Below are 26,218 nucleotides of genomic sequence, written 5' to 3' on the forward strand. Positions count from 1 at the left end.
AATGCAATAAAGAAATTTGTAGATCTGATGGCTAAAATGTGACGGTTTGGCTTTGAGAACTCATCCAGGAGACTTTCAGGATTCTCTGCGGAAGACTTGATGAATTGTTACTGACATTTCCAAGCCAAACTAAACTACAATAGTGTGTTCAGTATAAATATGAATTATTAAAGTAGTGTGTCTATGTGTTGTTACCTTAGCACCAAATGGTCCAGGCTCTCCCATCAACCCTGGGACTCCTATAGGCCCCTGACGAGATAAACAGCAGAAATAAAAATAAGGTTGTAGATATAAGTCAAATACAGATGACTGGACAGTTTGTAGAGATTTGTGACCCTAAATTTAATCCACTCACATCTTTTCCTGGGTCACCGTCACTGCCTGGAAGGCCACCTTGACCTTTAGTGCCCTGAGAGAGAGAAGAAAAGGGACATGAGCAGAGAGTTTATAATAGTATTTCTTCAGGAAAGTTGGAAGAAGTTCTAAATTTTATGTTTTTAATCAGAATAATTCTACTCTAAGTGAAACTGTGAAAACTCGATCCAAGCAAGAGTAATATGAGAAGAAAAGTGTGGAAACATGAGGTTGTTCATAGCATATCAGCAAACAAACCAAAGCACTATATGTAAAAATATATCTCATGTCTAGTTACTTTTTTGACACAACTACAAAAACTCAAATTTATCTCAAAACCAGTTATTACTTTCATTTCTTTGCGCATCTCCTGTTTTTTGTAAAGCTGACAACTTTACAGCAGTTTTGGAATTTTTCTAAATTCAACTGCAAGTTTCAGGGGAAGGTTTGTATTGCAACAGATAAGAGGTGATAGCCACTGAAACCTGACGGAAAAGTCATTTAAAAAGGTAAAAAATCCACACGATTCAGAAATGAAAGAGAAAAATTCACATTTCAGCATTAGGGAAAACCATTTTACAGGGTTTCTACCTATCCAAAGTGAAGCAACGTACCGATTTCATTTACGATTTATTCTCCCTGTCATCAGGCAAAACATATTTATCATTTGAAGAGTTCATTTGCAAAAACAGGTAACTCTGTTTTCAGAAAACTTATTTTTGATTGTTTACTTGAGATAATAACACTAATAATTTATTATTTCTCTATTTTGTCATGTATTTTCCTACTGAGTCAAATCCACTCAACTTCAGTTTGATTGATATTATCTCAAGTCAACAATAAAAAAAAGTTTTTCTGAAAATTTATCAAAACGGAGTTATCTGTTTTTGTAAATGAACTCATTTGTAAAGGTCACAGAATCAAATGACACAGAAGGTTAGATATGACACAAGACCAGATGACTTTTTCCCTTGTGATTAATAAGTTGCATGATCACTTGTTAACAAGCTTGTTTCGCCATAATAATAATAAAAAAATCCAGTTTGTTCTTAAAGGAGACAAAGGGCCTTAGTGTTTCTCATTCTGTGGTTAATAGAACACACAGTACATTAAGAGCTGTTTCTAGTGATCATAAATGATTAAATTACACCTGTTTGTGTTGACAAGATTACAAATTAAATGCCAAAAAAAGCTTCCATAACATGATACGGTCAGAATTCTGATTTAAAATTAAAGGAACAGTTGAGGATTCTGGTTTCTAAGTATATTTGCTTTCAGACAGTGAGATAAGAAGATACTTACACATCCTAAAATCCCAAATTGTCCATTTTACTTTCCTGTTCATTTACAGACTTAATGAATGTGATATATTATGTTATTTAGTGAGTGTTGGGTGTGTCTGTGTAGGTTCTCATTCATCCAGGCCATGGTTATCCAAAGTAGTTTAAATCAATCCACTGGACTTTAAGAAAGTTCCTTGAAGACGTTTCACCTCTCATCCAAGAGGCTTCTTCAGTTCTGGTGGTGGTTGGTGTTGCCTCAGCTTTTAACCTCTGTGAGGTGTGTCCAGGGCTGTTATTCCAACGACCGATACCAAAACTCATCTGACTACTCAACGATGGTCGTATCGGTGGGGGTCGTTGAAACGCGTCATTGAGCTCTCATGTGCTAATGATGGTCATTAGCATGAGTCTGCTGAGGAGTTCTTTTGGGGAGTTTTGAAAGGACCTGATTGCAAATTGGCGAAAGATGAGGTCGCAGACCACCCCCCCATTCAGAGATGGCTTCTTTCACTCCTCTCTCAAACCATCTGTCCTCCCTGTCCAAAATCTGAACAATGGTGTCCTGAAACGAGCGTCCTTCTTCCTTAAGGTGAAGGAAGACTGCCGAATCCTGTCCTGAGGAACTGGCTCTCCTGTGTTGAGCCATGCGCTTGTTAAGTGGCTGTTTGGTTTCCCCAATGTAGAGATCTGAGCATTCCTCGCTGAAATTCTGCAATATTTTATAACAGTTGACGGGAGACGTTCTAAGATGCTGACATTGACAATCAGTATCTTTCAAATCTGACTATTTCCATATGAAGCAGGCTAAAAATCTAAACTGCAATGCTGAGTTATCACCATTTGTCTTGTGATAATTTTAAACAAACTAGTGTGTATTTGGGGTAAATCACTAGTTAAATATGTCTGTGGGTTTCGATAATGTTACCAAAATAGTGGTATAATTTCATTTTCCTTATTTTACTAACTTTTGGAGAAGATTATATTGTAATTAACTGGGATTATTCTTAGTAATTCCTTATCTAGTTGATGTAACCATGACATACTCAGACTCAGGGCCATTGCATTAAACAATTTGGCTATTTTTAAGTTTGCTCTGGGGGCAGCATTGGAGGGAAAATGACGAAAACAAAAGTCAAACAGTATTCATCCTCCTGAAAGCATAAATGATGAAATGATATGAAATGACATGTAAAATAGAAAGTTGAGATCACCAAAACCTCCAAAATGATGATTCATCTTGAAGGAAATTTGGGTGTTAACAGTCTTGCTCACAGACTGACTGCGATTACATCTTCAATTTTTGTTCCAAGAGGTGAGCGATTAGAGCACGGTAGGAAAGTCATCATTGTGAAACCAAAATTCTCTGCAATTGAGAAATGCAATGAAAGTGCAGAAGTTGAATCCAGGAGGATGTTTGTACCTTCGGTCCACTCGGTCCGGTGGTTCCTGGCTGTCCTGGATAACCCTGAGGAGGGAAACCAAAAACACTCTGTTTAGATTACTACGAAAACATCGCTGCACAATGAAGAGTCTGTGATTTCAAGAACGAAACTCATTCGTAGTTAATTCCGGAATGATGCCTGAGCTACTTGAGTGCAAAAGTGAAAGGAGACGGGACACTAACAAAAACAGTAAAGAAATGACTAGTTATTAGAATGGGTGAATCTTAAAGAGGATTATGGGGTCATCTGTTACTATGTAGAGTAAAATGTATAAAAGACATGCTGAACGTCAACAAAAACAACAGTGTCACATGTTTACAAACACTGACGTCACTGTGTGTTGTAATGGAGAACACGGTAAAAGGAGAAATGTGACCAAAACCAAAACGCGTAACACAAAATGCGTGTCAAAAACAGAACATAAGAAGTTCCCTGAGCTCAGGCATGACATTAAAATTATATTTGTGTCTCAGTTTGTGTGATGGAACAATTTGAGCTTGGAAAAATATATATGATGCCTTAACAATCGGTACAATTTACTATTTCACTTGTGGTAGCCATTTACTTTATTTAGAGAGATAGATAGATAGAGATAGAAACATGCAAATACAGTTATTAAGCACACAATATATGTAGGTTATAAATACATTACACCTTACTTCTAATCATTTCTGTTGTATAAAATATAACCAATCCAAATAGCACAAAAAAATAATTTGTCTGTGCTTTTAATGTGACATGTACAAGTCCCAGATGTTATACCACAGAGATCTTAAAACTCCAAACTACTTGCCATTAAAAACAATGTTAATATTCAACCTTTAAAGGTGTTTGTCAATAATCAGACGGGGAAAGAGTATGAAGGATATGTTGGATCAAAATTCACATCAATCCAAAATGTGAGGGATCCTACAAAGAGTGAAAGCTCAGGGTTGTAGATGATTGTAGTGAACAGAGATTATGAGTAAGGATCTTTCTTACAGTGTAGCCTTGTTCACCGACATCACCGGGAAACCCAGGCGCTCCTATCTGACCCTGTGAGAGAAGACAGGACAATCAGAGACACCAAGGCATCGTTCACCTCTAACAACCTCTGCTGGTCAGCAGAAGGAAGTGCAACACCTTATTTTCCCCAAACACAGCTAAGTCAAGAGTTCTATTTTTACCTCCGCCAAGGAGGTTATGTGACACCCGGCACCTGGTGTTTGTCTGTCTGTCTGTCTGTCTGTTAGCAAGATAACTCAAAAACGCCTGGGCAGATTCACATGAAATTTTCAGGGGATGTAGACTATGGTAAGAGGAAGAGCTGATTTAATTTTGGTGGCAATCCGGAAAGGATCCTGGATTCTGGATCACTTTGAATTTTTTAGTATGTTTAAGAATGTGGTCCAAAATATGACAAAAACATCATAGGTTAGTATGTCGTCCAACAAATTGTAGCAAGGTGTCCAGATAACTCAACTGGTTAAGAAGGTGATTCGTAAACAGAACTGTGTCAGAGATGCAGGTTTGATTCCAGCTCATGATCCTTTACTGCATGGGTTTCCTGTTTTCCTCTCTATCCTTGGCGGAGGTCTGCACTCTCTGAGTGCTTTTCTAGTTAATCAAGGTAAGGCATGGATTCAAGTTTCCGGCAATCAGTCATACTTCAATAGAAACAAATGCGTTCTCTTTTACAGGTCTTTAAGGTTTCTATCTATACCTTTAGTCCATCTTGTCCCTGAAGACCCTGTTTGCCTTCATTGCCAAAAGATCCCTAAACAGAAAACACACTTAAAGCACCTCAATAGATAAAAAAGAATTACAAAAATAACAACCAGGAAGGGCATGTACTGTAAATAAACTTTTAAAACACAGAACATTTTAATGGTTTAAGTGTTACAGGACTTACAGAAATGATCATATTTTTATAAACTACTAAACATATATTTGCTAAGTACCACTGTACAAGCAGTTCAAAATTTCTGTGAACATAAAATGTAGTTATTTTTAGATATTTATGTAAAGTGGTCATGTATATGCAAATGTGATGAGGACTGAGAGACTAAAAAAAGGTCTATAAAAAAAAATCTGGAGACAGCGTGTTTGTGCATGTTACTCCTTTACCTTGATACCTTTACCTCCTTTTGGACCTGTAGGCCCAGCCTCACCATGTGGACCCTGGAATAAATAATAATAAAGTCAATAAGAATTTCTAAAAATCAAATGTATAGAAAAAAAACCCCAAACTTAGTTGACTATGAAAATCAGAATTTTAAAGCTGGCCAAAATAAACTAAAAACGATTTGTCTTAGAAGCTAAAAACATGCCAGTGTGAGGTATATACACATGTATCATCATACAAAATAAAGTATGTTCTATCGCACAAAGATGAAGTATTACCATTTAAACAATACACTAAAGTTACAAGCTTTAGAAACAACGGATTCTGCTAGTGTTCGAAAATGAAAATAAATTTAAAATGATGAAATAAATTGACTTAAAATAGGAAAAATGTAATTAAAAAAGGATTTATTCTATAACTGCAGTTCAATCCCAATTCAGGGGTCACGTTTAACGGTTACAGCAGCTGCCAAAAAGGAAACTCCCAAATTCACCACGCACCACTCTTCTGTGTCATTGTTGATGATGTGACGGGGTACTAACGTAGATGGTGGTGGAGCCAAACCTCCAGGTGATTTCCAACCATATAAAGGTACAACGTCTCAAACAGCCACTAAAGACCACCTGGATCTCTTTATAGGGTGGCAGATGGTTGGTGGCAGATTGTTGGGGTTATTGCTCGCTTTCTTCACCCGCACCTGCCTGCATTATCTTTTATTATCTGTATTACTCAACAGTAGTTTGGAAGTGTGTGTGGTATGCACTATTCTCCAAATCTATTTTTAACAATTTATGTTTTGTCAGTTGCCTGTAAAGCACTTCAAATTGTATTTTATTTGTTTTCTTGATGAATAAAGTTGAAGTTACTGATAGATTATTGAGAAATATAAAAAATAAATCCATTTTGACATCACTAACCAGCCATGATGTGGTTGCAGTAACTTTTCTTAATCTCACTTTCATCTTTAATTTGCTTTTTTTAGGAAAACCTAAATATCTGCTAATACCTCACTGATTACAGTATTAATAAAGGGTTAAAAAACACCACCACTCTGCTTTAGTACCCAGTTGAACTTTTTCAAAGATGTCTCAGTAATAGTTTGTGTTATTCTGTGCAGTTTCCTTACAGTCTCACCAGCAGGTCCGACTCCTCCGCGGGGTCCCTCCATACCGAGGTCACCCTGTTGAGAAGAAGAGACGCCAGATTTAATCAAATAATTTGTCTACTCAAACTGCTCACGATGCTGCTGGTGAACCAATTAAAGAGTAGGTGGAGGAGAAGGAGAACAATGCAGTATCGAAAATTCAGAAAGTTTACTGCTCAAATGCAAATTTGCTCCTTCAATGACAATTCTTTAAAATGTGAGCTATCACAAAGCAACTAAAAATCAATTAAATAAGATTAAAAGAAAAAAAAATCACATTTCGGGACAAATTGTCTGGTTTAAAAGACAGAAGCAGAATTTATAGCAGGCAGAATTAGAAACTACTGTTAACATCAATTGCGTAGTTAGAATAACCCTCTCATAATTCTAAAATAAATACAAAGTAATATATTTATTATAGACACCCGTATTCACTTCAAATTCCAAACAGCAAACAGACTGAATATTAATTATAATCTAATGAATAATTGGACTAATTATTAATTCAGAGTAAATTACAACACTTTTCAAACTAAAAACATCTTTAAAGCACGGTGCTCCGTTCACTTTTCTTTCAGAAAGCACTGACCAGAGTAGCTGAATGATTACAGCAGATATCATACAACTGCAACATCTCTTGATCTATTCCAGCCAAGGAACTGTGTTGTATGTCCTACCCCTTTATTTCACCCGTTTTTGGTTTTGGTTTTTTTTACATCTTTGACTCTTCATACTGTCCTTAAAGACAAAATATGTCCAAAAAAAAAAAAAAAAAGGAAATGGTGATGCTTCTACCAACATCCCTCCATCCAGTGTTTGCATGCGCCAGCAGCAAAACATGCAGGCTAGAAACAGCCAACAGGTGAAGAAATCAAACATGAGGTAGCAGCCATAGTTATGTCTGTTGAAGGAAAGTTACCAGATAGTTAGCAGGTGTGACTGACTGCTACCATGGTCTTAGTTCTGAGTTAGACTGGTGGTCGGGTGGCTCTTAAGTTTAAAGTTTGTTGGGCTTGAACACCGTCTAATGGTACAAGTTTGCATGTCAGTATGTGTTCAACCCTTCGACGCACAACATGGGTCAAAAGTGAAACAAACCCTAGAGAAAATGGTATCTGCTGACCCACACTGGGCATTAAAGGGCTAATGCATCTTTACCTTCAGACCCAGCTGTCCACGTTCACCTCGGTCTGCAATAAGTCCAGGTTCTCCCTGAGGGATTAAATTAATAAGTTTATTATTTTACAAAGGTTTTAAATCATAGATTCACTTAGAGCTTTATGAGGCTTAACGATATATTGAAAAAAATCTAAAAAATTGCAAATGTGAGACACTGCTCATCATAAAATCTGAGTGATATATATTTACATTTTTATTATCAAACATTCAGAATAAAATGCAAACACTGAGTTTCAGCCTCTACTGCTGGATTCAGCTGGACAGCTTAACTCACCATCCCTCCTGAGAAACCAGAAGCTCCTTCGTCTCCCTCAAGCCCAGCATCACCCTACAAGAAGAGGTCAAAGGTTAAAACACGTACCACTAACAAAAATCACATAGCAAGCAACTCATGCAGCAGTTTCATAGTTTTGAAAAGAACAATATGTGATATTTATCCTTAGTAACACATTCAATCATACATTGAATAGCAGTATTTAAATTATCTGAAAAATACATTTATTTTGGTACTTAATCCATCTTGCCTCTAATAAAAGTGTTTCTAATGTCAAAATATGGAAAATAACACTAAAATTACAGAGGCGCTTATTAATGTACAATTATTTCTAAATCAAAGTCAATTTCATTCTAATTGATGAAAATATTTAAATGTAGCTTTCATCCTTTTTCAAACGCTGTTTATTCTTTAAGACTATAAAAACAATAAACTGAATTCTGGAAATAACCTGTCTCTCCTTTGCGTTTACTTTTATTTTCAATTCTTTGAACAGCTTTTCCTTTCAAATTTAAGTTTCTGCACTTTCAGTTTCATTTTCAAGTCAGTTTTTTTTTAATTGTTATTTTCAGTATCTGTTACGGATTACAACATTGTCATTACTTTTATATTGTAACGAGTTACATCAACAGTATAAACTGTCCTACTTGGTAGTATGAAGAGTCAGTTTTGTAACAGGATTTACTTACTACTGGTCCAGTGTCTCCTCTTCTTCCCTGAACTCCTTTGGTTCCTTTATAACCCTAAAACAGAAAACACACAAATAAAACCAATAGCTGATCATACACAGAGCTCAGTGGACAGTTTTTATTCAATTCAGGTTTCCCTGTAATATACAAACATGCTATAAAATAGCGTTTTAGACTCTCACTTCTCTGCCTTGAATTCCTGGTTCACCAGTTTTACCCTGCAGGCCTCTGGATCCCTGACAGAGAGAGAAAAAGAATCACATTAAGCAAAAGATACGCTGCAAATCAAGACAAACCTACAGTATTTATCAGTGATTTTCTAGTGGGTACATATCGACAACTCATTACTGTGTTTGTGCAAACTGTGGGAGGAGCAATTTTGACAATTTACATGAGCTTTAATCTCAACATTTCACTGAAACGTCTGAGATATAAGCAGATGAATCTCTACAATAACCAGATTCAATATTTACTTGCCAATGTAGCATAATTCCCTCAAATGTGAATAAAGTAAACAGAGAACCATAAAAACTGCAGCGCTGCTACAGAACAGAAATTCTTGTCTCTCCAATGATGATAATATAAACACTGAAATATGTTACACTGAAAGTGACTTAAAACAACACATGAGAAGTCATCAGAAGTACAACAACAAATGTGGAAAAGTTGACAAAACCTGTACTGGAAGAGGGATATTTTACTGATGTTTATTTAATTTACAATCTACAATTTTTGCAGCTAATAACAGCGATGCTCTATCAGCTGACACATTTTTTCTAAAGTAACATCTATTTCTATAATAAGAGATTCATTTTAAGCTAGTTTTCTGCACAAAAAAATCAAATTTTAAAAGAAGATACCAATGCCTCTATCAGGCCAAGCAACATAATATTTTTTTGGTGCTTAAACACGATCATGGTCTTGATGCGTTTCTTCAGCAGCATCAGCAGGACAGCAGCTCATGAAGTAACAGTGATATGATGGAAGGATCTAGTACCTTTGGTCCTGCAAACCCAGCGAATCCAGGCTCACCGGGTTCACAATCACACTCTGTTGGCCTCTCCTCCCTGATCCCTGCATCACCCCCCGACTCCTCTGAGGAGTCAGTGTCGGCTCCATATGGCACCTGAAACACAACATTACCAAAGATTATTGCTCCATAGGGAGCATGATCATATCTGTTGAGGTCATGTTTTCAATGTTCACTCAGCTGTGGTTGAAATATGCAACTTTATACACACAAAATATATTGTGAAGCCTAAAGTGGCTTTTTAAATTAGGGTGTTCCGCTATTTCACTTCATAAAGCATTTCGTGATTTGTTCTTAAAAGTGAAAGATAAAAATAAAGTTGAAGTTGCATTTGTTGTTTCACTTTCAATTCACTCGGGAATTCTCCCAGAAGTGAAAACATCCAACAACAAAAGAGGAAATAAACCATATTCATTTGCAACAAACAGTTTTGGTCATATTGGCTTCCACTCAGCAAAAGTTACATAGTCCCATTAACTTTCCATATTAAAACGTATTAATAATACTCATACAAAAAGTAAGATATACGCTGCTTGCACAATTATTACACAAGTGCATATTCTCATCATTTCTATGGACACTTTTCAAATGTAAAACATTTATACTTGAATGCTTATTAAATTTGATCATTTTAAGGAGTAATGAGGCAGGATTTAACCTAAAGTGATTAGCGCCTTTGGTTAAAGTGTGCATAATTATTATGCATCTTCACTACCTCAGCTAAACTGGGCTAAAAACAAGATTTAACTGACTCTGAAAAGTAAAGAATTGTAAAATGTCTTTCTGAGGCAACACTCTTGAAATAAGCAAAATATTGTGTCATGACCACCAGACAAGCAAAAGCTGCGTTATAATTAACGAGCAGGGTCTCATAAAAGGCATGGAGAAGCATTAGAAAATAGAAAGCAGCTGCAGAAGACTTAAGAAAAGGCCCCAGGACGCTCTCTTCTTTAATAGGTGCTAACCACTACAACCACACTGGAAACACCCCACAACACATGCTGGTTTGGAAGTGCTCTGATGCAGTCATCTATCACATCTAGGCTTTTGTTGCCCAGACACTCCGCTGCCCATTTTACCCTACTTTCTTTCCTTGCCAGGTGCCACTACAATGAAGGCAATCAGTGTAACTCACAACACCTGTTAGAGGTCTAATTGCTCCACATGATCTGTGTATGCTCCCCTGAGAATGACAAAACTCCCTTTCTCTTAGTTAAACACTGAGGTTTGAGGTTCAGTAACATCTTGGTAACATCTTGGATTGAGTATTGCATTATATTTCTTCAGCACTGAAATTAATCCTGAGGAATACAATTTTCCTGTTGATTGTGTATGTAACATTAAAGGCAAAAACAAACTAAACTTTCATCAGCTGAAGCACAACTGTAAATGCTGCTTAAGCACTTGTCAGATTTTATTTCAAGGTTTTAATATTGTCTTTTTGCAAATTGAAGCTTAACAGAGTCAAAGTGCATATCAAGGGGACTGTGTATTACAGGATTCTGAGGGAACCTTTAATTTAATGCAAGTTTATTTTGCCTCAAGGTATTTTTTGGACTATTCAAATATATTTGCAACATGAAAAGGGGGGTTTTGTTTGTGTAACCTAGGAATTGTCAAAGGTTTCTTTGTGTAGGGTCCGACTTTGGTGACTCCTAGTATCAAAAACTAATCTTCCTTTAATATAGTTAAATGTTGAAAAACATCTGACCCTAACAGGAATTTTATTTGCATATGTATTCTACGTAGATGGACTGGTTAATTAATATATAATTTATGTTGCCTGTATTTCAAACTTTTTAGGTTAAATAAGATAAGACAAACGTTATTGATCGCACATTGGGGAAAGTTTACCATTACAGCAGCTCAAAAAACAGACGTAGGATAAGAATATATTAAAAACACAGGGCCAAAATTGCAGAGGACATTATACACACAAGATGAAACTTTCAAGAACTATATACAAAAGGATGGTTGTAACAAATTACTGCAGATAACTCAGTAGGATTTGTATGTACGAGGAAAAGTAGTGTAGTAAAATAGGTACTAATATGTAGGTGTAATTAAAATACAGTCCACCATAAATTCTTGACAAGCTGTCAAAAAAAACCTCAGCAAATGTTTCTTCTAGCAGCTGTTTTTGGAGCTTCTGGTTGTATACGCTGTCACATGACCATCAGTAGACAGTCTGACCGGTTCTCATGGGATTGTAGATATTAAAGTTTTGTTTTTCCTCGTTCTTGTTTTGATAAAACAGAAGTGGACACGTTCATCAAACATGTAAAATTTCATGTTTGCTGTGATAAGCTCCAGAGCGGACCCAGGATTTAGACAGTTTCCTCAACTGAAGAAAAAAACTGTTGTCAGCGCTGCTCTGACTGCAGTAAAGACCGCCAGCTGTCCCACCTGCATGATCTCTGTGTCCTCCTTGGCGTAGTGGGACTCAGTGGTGGTGGCGTAGGGAAAGGTGTCCTCGGTGATCATGGTAACCTGTGTGGGTGCAGGACCATAAGGGTCGTAGTCTCCCTCCTCCAGTAGTTGGTCTTTATCATAATTGTGAGTTGGCTCAGGGGGATACTCTGAGGAAACATTATTCAGACCAGTGACCTTATGATCCATTAGTAGTCTCAGTTTTCACTTTGGAGCTCTGTGAGTTGTGCTTTCTGGTATATTTCACACTGGTCTGGGAAACAAACATCCGTTGTTGATCATCTATAAGCAGGAAGAATAATGAGGGACAAGAATCTCACCAGGCTGCGGAGAGGCTAAGTTGTCATAGTGGTCGACTAAGGACGACTCGTCAAAGGTGTGGTCCTCACCTGAAGAGATATACATATGTACAGACAGTAAGTGAGAAGTAATTCTAGGGATTTTAGGTTTTGTAAGGGGCTTGTTGGTCTAGAGGTATGATTCTTGCTTCGGGTGTGAGAGGTCCCGGGTTCAAATCCCGGACGAGCCCTTTGTTTAGGCCGAAGAAAATTTCATAGTTTGAAACTAAATACATTGTCTCCACAAAAAGAAAAGAAAAAAACAATCATAAATAGGACAAAAAATAAAATCTACCGGTGCTTTCTAGTGACAGACTAAGTCAGAGTTACTTCTTAAAGGTTATAGAGCTATCTTTACAGGCAACAGCAGCTCAAATAACTGGAGTAGTTACTATTGTTTTTGTTCATTTGACTACCAAACGCATTAATTTCTAAAATAAATAAATGTGTTAAATGTGTTGATTCAAAATAAGAATTTTGAATTGTCTTGTTTTTTTCTTGTTGTTCTTTTAAGTGGGAACAAACAGCTCATTGTATAAGCTGCGTGCCAAATATACTTTATCTAAATGTATTGTTTGGAACCACAACACTCCGATGTTCTATCAGCCTCAGCATGAAGCAGCTCTGACCTGAGTGGTATCCAGAATATTCTTCCTGGCAGAGAGAAGAGACGACACACAGCATCAACACAAACAGCCGTGAGAGGAGCGACGTCTGCAGAGAAAAAACAAATATACATGGCACACATTTGAAATTATTTTACGAACTTAATACAATCTATATGAAAAGATAAAGATGACAAAAATGACAAAGGCCCTCTTTCACAAAATCTGGTTGAACAAACTCCGATTCAAACAATGAACTCTGAATTGACTGACCCCAAGACTGAGCTTTGATACTATTCATAACAGCTACAGGACAATAAAGAGCAAAGTCTCCACTTGGACCAGGTACAGATAGAAATGAAGAGTAGAAAAAGGAATGAATACGTGAGCACAATCACATTTTATTCATTGTAGCCTCCTCTTTCATCATTTACTTTACTTTAATTTTCCTTACTGTATCATGAAGTTGAATTTTGCTAGAATTACATTGGATATTTGATATTTAGTTATAATCTGACAAAGACAAAATATAGGTGGTAGAAGCTGAAGATGAAAATATGAATCAGTCAGATTTGACATTCTTCATTTATGGACCTGTGACGGTAAAGTCTGACCAAGCAGTCGCATAATGATTTTGATGATTTGTCCTTGAAATATTGGCTTGGTTTAAACAGATAGAAAAAATTTAGATGTTTTTAGGTGCCTTTTTAAAAAGCATTTTATGACTATAGACTATATGCAGTCTATCTACAAAAACTCCCTTCCAATCACCATCCTATTCATTCAGAAATGTTCACATAATCTCCACAATGATGTTCTAAGTATAAGAATTTTCCAATGTGACCATCAATGTGACTGATAACATAACAAATAATTATTCATTGCTGTGCATAGCAAACAACACAATATCTAACTGCATTTTTTTATTTATTATGCATTTTTATTTGTATCAGCTTCTTCAGAAAAAGCCAGATTGCTGATGAAGGCCCACCAGCAAGCAGACGAGTTTCACAGAACCAATTACATTGGTTAGTGACCTAAAGTGTAAATTACTGCTCCTTCACTCATCTCAGGATTCTTCAGAACTGAAGTTAAATGAACATGGACTGGAGCATAAAATGCACTGATGGAATAGTTGCACCACTGCCAGCTGGGTATCACAAACTCTGACCATAAGATGATAACTTTGCAGAAACAAAACATCTTTTGTGAAAGAACAAAAAAATGTTGCATACTTACACTCACTTAACCAAATGGCATAAAATTACTTTTGAGGACTGAGATGTTGCTGATAAGTGGAAGAGTCTTTGATTGCTACCTAAAGATGGTGTTTGATGTTGCGTTTGCGATCTTTGTGAAAGCAAGAGTCATAATTTACCCTAGCAACAAGCTTTTAGATTTTTGATGGGTGCTTTAAGGCATATTCGAAATATGTGAAATCAGTTTTATCAGTCTTTAGTGATCTGCCCCCTAACTGCACCAGATCAGGTATGTCACTGTTACATAACCACATGTAGCAGTGGTAGTGAATAGACATTTGCACACGCAAAAAAGATAACTCCACACACACACACAAAATTCAAGATCAAGGCTCATAGCTACTTTTACAGTTTCCTACAAGAGAAAACTGCCTCAGATTATAGGAACGACTGCATAAAAGTCAAACATGTTACAGTAAAGACAAATAAACAAAAATAATACATAAACAAATAAACCAAACAAATTAACACTATTCAAAATACCACTTCATATGTCAAAAGTGACTGCAGTATAGCTAATTTATTAATTTTACTCATTTTCAGACAAAAACACTTAACATTTGCTGGTTCGAGCTCCTCAAGTATCAACAAATAAAAAATTACAATTTCATTCTTTTCTGTTTCTTTTTCATTTTCTTGTTTCTTCATTTGTTTTTTAGCATATAACTACAAAAACAAGAAAATAACAAACAAGACGATTGTAAAGGTATACTAAGCAAGAGTTTCCTAAAAAGTACATTACAATCGTCACTTACGATCTAATAGTATTTTGTAGTGGTGCATTTATCTGCAGAGACCCTGGCTTCTGCCTGCATTTTCTTATTTTGACTCCAAGCCAATAACAGCATGCACATGGCGTCAGGACAAAAAGGTAGTGATCAGTGCCAGACCATAAGTAGCTTTGGAAATTGCAGACACAATGCAAATATAGCGAGGCGAGATGCAAAGCAGACAAAGTTTACTTCAAATAAGAGTGAATCTGGAAATGCTTTCACTCTCTGGCAAAGTTTTTTCTGGTTTCACTTGATCTCTCTAATCAATAAAGTACCCACCCAAATTATGGCAACGTGTAGCCTAGCAACAATGAAAGCACACGTCATTGTACCATAAGTTGCCCTAGTTAGATAGGCATCACACAGGTAAAATGTTTGGTGTTGAAATTCTAAAGAAATTTTGGATCTTTTGCCTACTTCTTCCCTTCATGCTGTAGCATCTCCTCTTTTGAGCTATTATGAATGGTGGTCAGTCTCGCAACCAAAATGCCAACTATACCTGTATTAGTCTATTATCACAAACCAGCTCAGTGAATGTGACAAAGGAAGGGAGACCAGTCAGGTTTTAAGATACAAACACAATATTTTAATATAACTTAAGTAACTAAAGGAATGAAGTGTGACAAATGTTTACATCAGTAATGAGTGGAGTGCATGGGTGAGTGAGGATGTGTGTGTTGGTGTTGAGTGCAAAAGGAATCGCCAAACCAAGCTGTGGAGCCTAGGAGAGAGAGAATAAGTGAGACCAAGTGAGCTTTTGTAGCCTCCTAAAGCTCCACCAGGTGCCACATATTAGTCTAACAACCCTCCCTTTCTCCCTTTCTTTAAACAGTCACTAATATATTTTATGTAATCCCTCATGTGTAGATATTCCATCAGTTTCTTTATCGTGTTACAGTTATCTGGGTTTAATCAGGTGTGGAAAGTAAAAACTGTTTCCAGCTGCTAAAAAACCTAATTTTGGGCAGATTTCATTGTTTTCTGAGACCCAATAGGCAAAGGAACTGGCAGAATAATTAAGAGTAAATTAAGAGCACAATGCCAGGTGGATATGGAAGGACAAGGCATTGCCAACACTGTGATTGATGTATGTGTCACTTTCAGAATTATGTGCAGCAGTAATGAATCAGACCAAACCATTCACATGTAGAGGTCTTCACACTGCATTTAAGTTCTAGAAAACATCTGTTGTCAAAGGCATCTCTGCAGCCTGATCCATCAGACTACCTACAAGGTGCTACTAAAGTAATATTAGAAGTGAAACAAGTATCAGTGATGGACCTCCTGACCTCAGAGCAGGTCGAGGAGGATCACTGAAGTGTCAAAGCAACTACATTCAAAAAGCAGACTCTTTTTTTTTTAAGGCCTCTGGGACTCTGTGGTTGGCCTGTAGTCGCTGAGGGTTGGAGTTGCTCAGTTGAGACTGCTGGTGTTTAAGTGAGAATGAAACCAACTGAGAGGATACTTTGTCAGAATGAAAACCGCTGAGCTCTTCTCAGACTCATCTGACATTCCTCAAGCTTCACTGTGAGCCTGAACACAAACCAAGGAAAAGCCTTTCAGTGGACAAGCTGCATAATGGACATTGACACGAGGTCAATAAAACGAGCGACAGTAGGGATACAAATGACCATAACCACAATTTCTTTGTGTGGTATTTAAAATTTCAGATAGAGGCTGTGAGAAATGTGGTATATTTTCCTGTCTGGTGCTTCCTAATGCCTCTTGCTGTTGTTGCTCTTTATTTCTTTATTAAACAGGAAGCACTTCTTACTTTGCAAAAAGGCAGCAAAGAATAGAAAAATATGCATGTGCAACATTTGATGAACAATACTGACCTAAGATCAACTTCTCATTATCTTGCCACAATTCTACAAAGCACTGGTGGATGTAGAATATCTTGTAAACAAAAAAAAACTCCTACTACTGGTTAGTTTGAGCAAAAATCACAAAAGATCTGCCGTAACCGTTGCAGTAGACGGAGCATGCTGACATGAGAATGAACTGATAATCCTGACCCGCAGGACCGCTGGGGCAGTGAGGTGAGAAACAGCCTAACATTTGCAGGGTCAGATTAACTACTGTAGATGCTTTCATGCCTATCTGTGGTTTGTCATTGAAAACACCAGCTAATGCTTGTGCTACAAAAGGAAAATGCAACCTATTTTGACATTTCTCTAAATTCAGGCAAATCAAAGAAGTGGTAAAGTGGCTGTACAAAATGGACTTTTGTGCACTGAAAAAGAACATGAATTACAATCAGACTTCCAAAACAACAAACAAATGAGCCTCAGAAATGTCTTTCCTGTAAAACAACTCCCAGAGACAGCTCCCCTGTTGTAATGAAGGAACGGTTTGCACTCCAGTGTGTACAGAGCACTTTCTTTGTAAGGCTATTGCTGTTTTACGATCAAATACAAATGTTAAGATACTTTAAAAACATTTCACTCAAAAAATAAGTGTGTTTCTGCTAAATTCATTCTGCAGGTTACTATAACTTATGTTTTTCTCCCAGGTAGAAGTTGGTTGAACGCATAGATTAAGTATATTAACATTCATTACGTTTAAGGTTTTTCTCACTGACACCTGATCTTGTTGCTTTGGATCCCAACTCAAAGATGAAAAGATGTAAAGAAAGTCTGCACATTGACACATACGATAGCACCTGCTAAATATCCAACCACTCTGCATGAAACAAAGATAAACCTGGTCAGCTACTGTAATCTGCAAGGTCATACACCGATATGAACTACAACCAACCCATGCTGCTACTATTCTATTCATATTGCCCATTACATGCAGAATGTCCACAAACCATTTTCTGTCCATTTAGTGTCTGTTCTGCAGCATATATTAGTTGTAATCATTTCAAATCTAATAAAATTCCACCCATGGGCCCGTCAGGGAGATACAACAGATCAAAACCAGCAGGGCCTTTGGTCAAATCCAGGCCATCTCCTCTTACCTTGTCCCTGGACGCTCCCATTGTGCTGCACAGTCAGGTACAAGACCAGATCCTGCACAGGACGCTTTCTGGATACAGATGAGGACAAAAACAATCTGATTTAGCTTTCCCTGAGCAGTTTCTCTCACAGCATTATCACTTGGATGCTTCTCCCTGTCCTGTCTGTCTCCTCTCTGCCTCTCTGGGATCCCTCAGGTTCCCAGGCACTGACAGGATCCAGTCTGTCTTTTTTGTTCTTCTTGTCCTCCATCTCTGCTTCTCAACAGGGTGAGAAATACCTGAACCAGAATCCAGCATGAGCAGAGAAAGACCAAGGTGTCACTTATATCCCAGTCACAATGCACATGCACGGTATATTTTGAAGCAAAAACATAAAGCATACATTTGTAACAATTTCATTCAGTTTAAATGAATTTGGCTTAACTGCTCACCAACTGGATCAAAATGTAAGTTTATTGTGGTGCATGTGTAATAAAGGAAAGTAAATCTGCCACATATATTAAGAAAATTTGAAATTGTCATCCTAAAAAAAAAAAAAAAAGTCACATACAGATAATTTGCCAACAAAACTCCAATTAAGAGTCCTCTACCTAAACACTTAATTTGATGACATTTGTCTGATGTCTTGCCAAAATACTAATTTAATGGCTACAAATCTTTTAACTTTCTACAGCTTTTGGTTGGTAGTTAGACAAATTGTAAAACTAGCCTTTGGTTGCTTTTGCTTTTAACTCATTGCAAGTGTGAAATTCTTGACAGACCATCATTATATAGCTTCAAAATGGACATTTTAAGCTTTTCCTCCTTCCGAAAATGATGACAGAATTAAACATCTGTCATTTTTCTGAATTCAAGATCACAGAAACCCACTTTTCAGGATTTTGTCAATGATTGCAGAAATCTTGTGCAAAAAACTCACAGACACACGGCAAAATTAACGCCAAAAAAGTCACCTTTGACCCCGTGATGAAAGTGTGCCAGTTATGACACTCCTGTCCAACATTCCAAATAATCTTTAGTTAGAAGAAAAAAAAAATCACTCCAAACCTATCAGGCAGAGCAGGTGTGGTCCACCTAAACAGAGCAAACCAGGAAAAAAATGTGTAACTGCACTGTAAAACCCTGAAATGATGAACAATAGTGTGGAAACATGATTGGAAATTGCAGTGATGATGAAAAAAAAGAAAAAAAAGTGTTTATGTTGTTGGTTCCCAGAACTTTATTACCATTTATATCTTTCCAAAGTCAGTTTCTAAACTTAAAATGTAATGACACCTGTCGTTTTTGGAAGGCCACGATGAACATTGACCTGATCTGATTTGACTTCTGTTGTTGCTGATCCAGCGCTCTCACTTCTCCTTCTCCCTCTCCTCTTTCTTCTTTTTCTTTTTCTTTCGGTCGTGGTGGTGGCGGCTATCTGGGGAACGCGAATCCCTGCAAAGATCCAAAGCCAAAATTACAGCCCATTTTGTATTTTCAAAAAACATGACATTTTTAGTCATAAACATTGACTAATGGTTGTATGAATCTGTTATATAAGAATCACAACAAGAATCTAAAATATATACACACAAACATGGAAATGTTTAACAGTCACTTGTCATGAACACCCAATAAATTGACAAGGCACAACACAAAAGTTAAATTAGTATTTTCTAACCTCTCTTTCTTTTTCTTCTTCTTCTTGCCGTCTCTGTCGTGGCTTCGCTCCCGACTACGATGGCGTCTGTTGCGGGAGTGGTGAGACTCTGAGGATGCTGACCGTCTTTCTTCCAACAAGCGCCTGACAGACAAATATCAATCACTAGCCCATCAACTCCTCTGATCGCAATGATTTTTTCTTGATCAACAACAAAACAGAAAACTGATCAACAGGACTGTGCCGTGTACTTGTGGGAGGAGTGTTCAGATCTCGTCGACTCGTCCTCGTCCTCTTCGTCTTTCCACTGTCTGGCAAGTTCCTCTGAATGGACATTAATCACCTCTCTGATCACCTGCAGGATGATCACAGTATTAGTCACTTAACCTTGAAATAAACACACAACAGTTTCAGCTAAGACCTATGAAGTTGAATCGGTATCCGATTTTCAGTTAAACATAGAAACGGCATTAGTTTGTAAGACAAATTTCGTTGGCCCTCCAAAACCTCTGACATGATAAGATTCTCTGCATCATATTTTACCCTTCAAATCTCTAAATGAAATTAAAACAACAGACTGATAAAATGCCTACCACAATGGTGCGTTTATGTGATTTAAAAATTTGAAAAAGAAACCTCATCTCAATAATCAACATTTCAGAGTCATAACAGCTGCTGTAGGATTTGCAGATCAGTTTTGCCAACGAGCACACTGTAGCTGTGTAACCATTTTAAATTAGCTGTGAATTTGTTGACACTTCAACATAAAGTTGGGAATATGGGAGGAGAAGGAAACCCACTTTGTACTACACTTCCAGAAACTTTGTCACGACACCATTCGGAGACAGAAATTAAGCTCATGCTACCCTGAATTAAAAATACTGGGCATGCTACAAATAAACAATATGCCATGATGAATTTTATTGAAATAAAGGAAATTATTAAAGTGAACAAAATAGCAGCAGCTACTTATTTACCTCAGTGTAGGACTTCTTAGTGATGTGAACATTCTTGGCTCGGTAGGACTGACGCCGCCTCTTGTAGTCTCTCATCTCTGCCATCAGCTCCAGATGAGTCTTGGGTTCATTTTGTTCGTCATCTGCACACAAACACACATATTATACCAGAGGACTGCACAGAGGGGGAAAATAACAGTTAAAATGTAGTTTTTTTTTTTACAAATTGTATTTTATTTTTCCAAAAGCCAGCCACAAGTCAAATAAGAAAAAGTCAAATAAGACAATATAGCAGCACTGTCCCTTAATCATACACCAGCCTATAAAGTCTGCTTTTCATGTATTGGTGATCGTATTGCTCTGATGTTGAGATGTGCTATATAGGTGTAACACCACACTGAGTGACTCTCACCCCTCTGGAGTTTGGACACCAAATCTACATAGAGATCCTCATTGCTGGAGGAGGCAGCTTCCTTCTGTTGATTGACGGTGATCACATGATCGTACAGAGCCAATCGGTCAGCAACGGTGAGGTCACAAATGGCTCGTTTGTGGTTCTGAGGTACGTCGACGGGCTGACCGGAGTATTGACCTGATGAAGAATCACAGAAGTTTTACACACTGAGTAATGACAGAGGGAGAAAATACCCACACACCAGCTTTACATGTTGTTTTTCCTTTAACTGATTACACAGGTTGATAAAACAGAACATTTCTCCACAATAAAACTACAATTACTAATCACCTCCTTCACAAGTTGGGAAACTCAAAGAGTGTATTTTTACTCATTGGACTGAACAAAAAAGCAGCTCCTTAATTCAACCAAAACTATAAATTTTTCTAAAAATAATAAAGGTTTGGTTAGTTATTTTAAGTGTTAAATGGTTCTTTGTAAGTGGCATTACCATTTTAATCAGACTCCACCTAAACTAGAGCAAAGTCATCCCTGACTCCACACAATTAGAGAAACAATACAGCTATAACCAAACAGGTCAATAACACTGAGTGGATTCTTGATATTTACATTTTTAGAATGCAGTTGGCAGAACAGTGTTGTTTATCTGCTACAAATAATGACAAATGACCTGTTGTAAACCAGGTTCACATCACACAATATTTTTGTTGACATCTTTCAGTCATCAGGGTAATATCATGTAGTCTGAACTTGTCAAAACCAAGCAGAGAGAGTCAACAGACAAGTTATTTAAAGTGTGGCTGATGCTCTATTAACCTCATTTCTATGATAGACACTATGTAGCAGATCTGTCTTCAACATGGCAGGAGGACGCGCTCAACAAATCTCCAAGCTTTTGTCAGCTTCACTAATGTGTTGCTTTTGTTAGCATGTAGCGTCTGAGTTTGTTTTTAGTTGCTGTAAAAAGCACAAAATCTAAATATTTTCTGAGCTTTTTTCAACTTCAGCAATTTTAACTTCTTCACGATGACCAGTCTACTGAGGGTTAGCATAGCTCTTAGCTGGAGTGATTTTTAGAAGAGAACTTCATGGATGGAAGGACAGACAGTAATGCTTTAGTACATTCAATGCAAACTAACTGAGAAATCTGAATGTATGGACTGGACTTTCCCCACACGTAAAGGGAAAACTGTGTGTATGTGTGCACAAGTGAGTCCCGCAGCCCAGCCTTGTGGTTTGAAAGGATATGATTTGAAAGGATACTGCATGTAATCAGGCAAGCCTGAACCAGAGCAGCAGAACTTTCTAGAGCCCATCTCCTCTCTAATACTCACCCCTGTTGCTGCAAAAGGAACACACAACACGCCGATTACACACATATGCAGAAAAAGTACGTAAAATTAAAGCAAAAAAATTCAAAATCAGGAAAAAAAATGTCTTGAAATCATAAAAGCTCTTCTTTTACTTTGATTAGTATTTGGGGGAGATGGAGGGACATGTAGGTTTACAGGTCCCAAAAACCTGAGCAACACATTTATGAGTTTAGCACAGGACTTTCTACTAGCGACATCTAGTGGTGGTCGTTTCCCTTAAAGTGTGAACTAAATCTCTGAATTGTGACATTCAGTCATGCAGCTTTGCCTCAACTAGGGCTGGGCAAAAAATCGATTTAATCGATTTATCGAATTTGTTGCTAAAAAAGATTTTTATTTCGCAAACTCGAGTTTTTCCCCCGCAGTTTTCCGGCATCTTTCGCTTTCCGTCCGCCCATTCCTCGTGGGCTTCCGTAGCGCGGTGTGACACAGCCCCCTTCCCTGTGGCAGCGGCAGCATGTAACAGAGAACTCATTCAAAAGAAAGGCACAGCTAACTCAATCATTTGGAACTGGTTCGGTTTTGATGCTTCAAACAAACAACAGACAAAGCCTCGCTGCAAAGTATGTTTAAAACTTCAGTGTACCGCCGGCGGTACACCTACTAATTTGCATAGGAATTTCAAGAATGTCCGAAGGCTCCAAATGCGATTATACAAACACTATACGTCGATGGAAAGCTTAGATTCTCATGAATCCGCCGGTATAAACCACTTTCAGATGTGATTACCACAGCGGGTAATATAAACACATTTGTCCGACAAACAACGAATATCCATCCATCCGTTCTCTATACACGGCTTCAACGCACACAGCGCGACTCACATTTCCGGGTTCATTATTACACACAGATGAAAATATTCCACAAAAAACGGCCATAATCCAACCTTTTACATCCAGATGACACAAGCCAGTAAAATATTTTGTCCAAAACATGTCCTGAAGTCAGTATAAAATCCACGAATCGGTCGTTTTCAAGGAAATGCACCTCGCGATGCGCGTCCAATATTCCCTGTATTTCTCGTCATATTTTTTTATTTACAAATAGAATATTAGCGATTTTTTGTACTGAAAATGGCTGGAATTGACTGCAGCTGTTGAAAGTGTTAGATGCAAGGTACATTGTACCCACTCGCAAGTATTTCGCCGATGTGGCGCTGCCTCACCTGTACAATACCACTCGACAAAAGATCCACAACGAGCTGGAGGAGGTGGCCGGACAATGCAGCCGTACATGAGTCTCACAGCACAACGACAGCTGGTCTGGAGGCATCTGCCTCCAGACAGCATATTTCCCCGATTACCACACCGGTGAAATAATTGCCCACGGATTAAAAGATGCTCTCAGTTCCTGGGGAAATTGTTGAATTACAGAGCCTCATTAACTTGCGTCATTAACTTGTTCATTAAATTGTTTACATGCGTTTTTTTATTCTGAGGACAATTACAGCAATAAAGTTACTTTTGACAGTATATCTGATGTCTGCAGTAATTTTTAAGTGCAGTGAAAGAAAAAAATCGAAAATCGAATCGAAACTCGAATTTTTCTTTAAAAAACATCGGAGATTTTTTTTTTAGACCAAATCGCCCAGCCCTAGCCTCAACTGAATGCTGCATCTTGATTTAGGGTGTTAAACAGCGGCACAATGGCACAATTGTTCTGTCGTTAACGTTATAAAGTGAGCCAATACCTTGCCAGAAGACTCCTTCCATTCTCATCATCGGTGCAGCAGATCTCGCCTTCAGGATCACCTGGTGCTGGGTGGATTTGTCTGCATGAAAGAAATTACATGAGGACAACTGGAAAACCTACCAACTGTTTCCTTATTCATGACTAACTTACCTTCAGAGTCGTTACTTTACATCACAAATCTCTTTAAGTTTTAGTTTTTAGTCTGCTCTAAATGGAGACTTTAATTGAACACTGTGTGTCCAGAATTAGTCATAAGTACTACATGGAAGGTGGAACAATAACTTGGTGAATGCATTAAGAAAAAAACATTTTTTTAAATGAATATTTCATGTTTTGCAGCTTCCAAAAACTCCTGTACATCATCTTTAGATACAGCCTAAACAAAACTTGTGAGCCTTGAAATCCTTTGACATGAGCTGGATGAACATTAGATAAAACATATGGTGATAGTGATGGACAGTCATCAGTAATTTACTCACCCATTATAAAGCTTCTCACGCTGCAGTTCTCGTAACATACAGAAGGGTCGTACATCTCGGCCTGGAAAATAGTTAGAAAACTGTACATCAACACCAGAGTCCATGGATTTCATGGAACAGTATTCTGTCACATAAAAGTGTGAATCTTTTGCATGTTGCTGTCTCGTGACCATTTTCTTGTCATTCTCATTGGTATTATTGGCACACCAGCTGCAATTTTACTGAACATGTGAGACGTGGCTCACTCCGGACTAATGATGCTGCTGTACCCATGTGATTGTAGCCATGTGCGTTACCTGCTCCTCAGCTGAGTAGCCCATCTTTTGGAGCATGCAGGAGGCTTTGTGTTTCTCCATGCTCCTCACCGGGACTCTGTGGCCAGGGTCATAGGGGCACTGCTCCATTGGTTCCTGAGAATACACCAAAAAATAAATAAATAATAATTATGTAGTGCGAATTTAACACTTGGTATATAATTTAGTAAAAATTCTTTAATTTGACCTTACAATGGCACACACTCTTGTTCTCTGTATGTCCATCTACACCAATCAGCCACAACATTATGGCCACTAACAGGTGAAGTTAATAACATCGATCATCTTGTTACAATGCAAAGTTCTGCTGGTAAACCTTGAATCCTGACATTCATGTGGATGTTTTATATGTGCCACCCATCTAAACATTTCCGGTTAAGCAACCCCACCCCCACCTCCCATTGCAACAGCAGTCCTTGATCCCGGTTGCCACCCTCAGCAGGACAATGCGACCTGACACAACGCAAAAACTGCTCAGGAGTGGCCCGGGGAACAGGACAGAGTTAAACTGTTTACCAGGGTTCCTCACTCTCCAGATCCAAATCTTATTGAGCGTCTGTGGGATGCACCAGGACAAGCTGGATCTAGTTAGGTCCCACCCTGCAACTCATAGAACTCACAGAATTCACTGCCACCATCTCGGTGCCACAGGACATCCCTTGAGGTCCTGTGTCGGAGGAGTTTTAGCAGCATAAAAGGAACCAACATCATAATGTGGTATGTGGAAGTGATCATCATATCCTCTGGCTACCAGGAAACTGAAAGATGTTGTTCATTTACCCTTATTTAAATAAATGGATGAGCAAATGATTAGAAACAGTTTTCACTATGATGTAACAGAAGCAAAGCACACCACAAACTAACTAATACATCTTTAAAACGGATTCAAACGAAAACGTCTCATTTCAACATTCATGAGGGTATTATTTTTTTGTTTTGTGGCTGTAGTACTAGACCCGAATAGTTTTACCTCGAAGCACCAACGCCAGACAATTACCTCATTACCTAGAAGTTTGCAGATTTGAATGTCATATTGTTCCTTTGCAACAAAGAAACCAGAACATACTTCCAAGAGGTTCATTTTGACTCAAGACTAAACGCTAACGCTAGCTAAACAAACGTTAGCTACTTAAAAAAACGTTAGCTACCTGGTTGGGGTCCTTGTAATCGGGCGACCATCCCAGCGTTTCAAATATGTCGTTAATCTGTTTTTTGCATTTTTCAGTGAATTCCGTGAGCTCCTGCAGACAGTCCAGGCGATCCTGGAGAGTCTGTGGTTCTACAGACCCCGACATTTTAGGGTTTTATATCCAAATCAACACTCCCGATGCAGCAACTTAATCTGCGCAAGGTAATGACGTCGCCGGGCCGATGGCGGGAGGTACAGAAACAATGCATGCTGGTAGTTGTAGTCTTATATTATATTATATTATATTATATTATATTATATTATATTATATTATATTATATTATATTATATT

At 37.8% G+C, this 26,218-nt stretch overlaps 2 protein-coding genes and 1 non-coding gene across 6 annotated transcripts in view; 1 reads left to right on the forward strand and 2 right to left on the reverse strand.

The window, feature by feature from the left end:
- zgc:113232 (uncharacterized protein LOC541546 homolog) overlaps positions 1-18,939 on the reverse strand; it is a 32,657-nt gene extending 13,718 nt beyond the window's left edge. Inside the window, exons 1-17 of one of the 3 annotated variants that reach the window (XM_051956546.1) lie at positions 18,823-18,939; positions 17,870-18,147; positions 12,897-12,981; positions 12,250-12,318; positions 11,906-12,078; positions 9,467-9,595; positions 8,652-8,705; positions 8,470-8,523; positions 7,781-7,834; positions 7,486-7,539; positions 6,310-6,363; positions 5,186-5,239; positions 4,782-4,835; positions 4,061-4,114; positions 3,058-3,102; positions 356-409; positions 196-249 (exon numbers count right to left, since the gene is read on the reverse strand). In XM_051956546.1, coding sequence (XP_051812506.1) covers positions 196-249; positions 356-409; positions 3,058-3,102; positions 4,061-4,114; positions 4,782-4,835; positions 5,186-5,239; positions 6,310-6,363; positions 7,486-7,539; positions 7,781-7,834; positions 8,470-8,523; positions 8,652-8,705; positions 9,467-9,595; positions 11,906-12,078; positions 12,250-12,318; positions 12,897-12,981; positions 17,870-17,890 — 1,062 coding nt within the window. In that variant the 5' untranslated portion in view covers positions 17,891-18,147; positions 18,823-18,939. Of the gene's footprint in view, positions 1-195; positions 250-355; positions 410-3,057; positions 3,103-4,060; positions 4,115-4,781; positions 4,836-5,185; positions 5,240-6,309; positions 6,364-7,485; positions 7,540-7,780; positions 7,835-8,469; positions 8,524-8,651; positions 8,706-9,466; positions 9,596-11,905; positions 12,079-12,249; positions 12,319-12,896; positions 12,982-17,869 lie in introns of all 3 variants that reach the window. The other 2 variants (XM_051956547.1, XM_051956545.1) reach the window with 2 other exon arrangements.
- trnap-cgg (transfer RNA proline (anticodon CGG)) lies at positions 12,387-12,458 on the forward strand. Its single transcript has one exon. It is a non-coding gene; the product is annotated as a tRNA-Pro (tRNA).
- Positions 18,940-19,064: 125 nt separating the features above from the next.
- On the reverse strand, positions 19,065-26,138 carry snrnp48 (small nuclear ribonucleoprotein 48 (U11/U12)). 2 transcript variants are annotated; one of them, XM_022206416.2, is made up of 9 exons: positions 25,886-26,138; positions 24,720-24,833; positions 24,424-24,484; positions 23,943-24,023; positions 20,877-21,056; positions 20,486-20,607; positions 19,760-19,863; positions 19,530-19,652; positions 19,065-19,303 (listed from the first exon to the last, which is right to left on the reverse strand). In XM_022206416.2, the coding sequence occupies exons 1-9, from the start codon at positions 26,030-26,032 to the stop codon at positions 19,219-19,221; spliced, it is 1,017 nt and encodes a 338-aa protein (XP_022062108.2). In that variant the 5' UTR covers positions 26,033-26,138; the 3' UTR covers positions 19,065-19,218. The 2 variants fall into 2 exon arrangements, with proteins under 2 accessions (XP_022062108.2, XP_051812508.1); XM_051956548.1 differs by lacking the exon at positions 25,886-26,138 and adding an exon at positions 25,735-25,848.
- Between the last annotated feature and the right edge of the window lie 80 nt (positions 26,139-26,218).

Source organism: Acanthochromis polyacanthus, chromosome 12, assembly GCF_021347895.1.
Source record: "Acanthochromis polyacanthus isolate Apoly-LR-REF ecotype Palm Island chromosome 12, KAUST_Apoly_ChrSc, whole genome shotgun sequence".
Taxonomy (NCBI): Eukaryota; Metazoa; Chordata; class Actinopteri; family Pomacentridae; genus Acanthochromis; species Acanthochromis polyacanthus.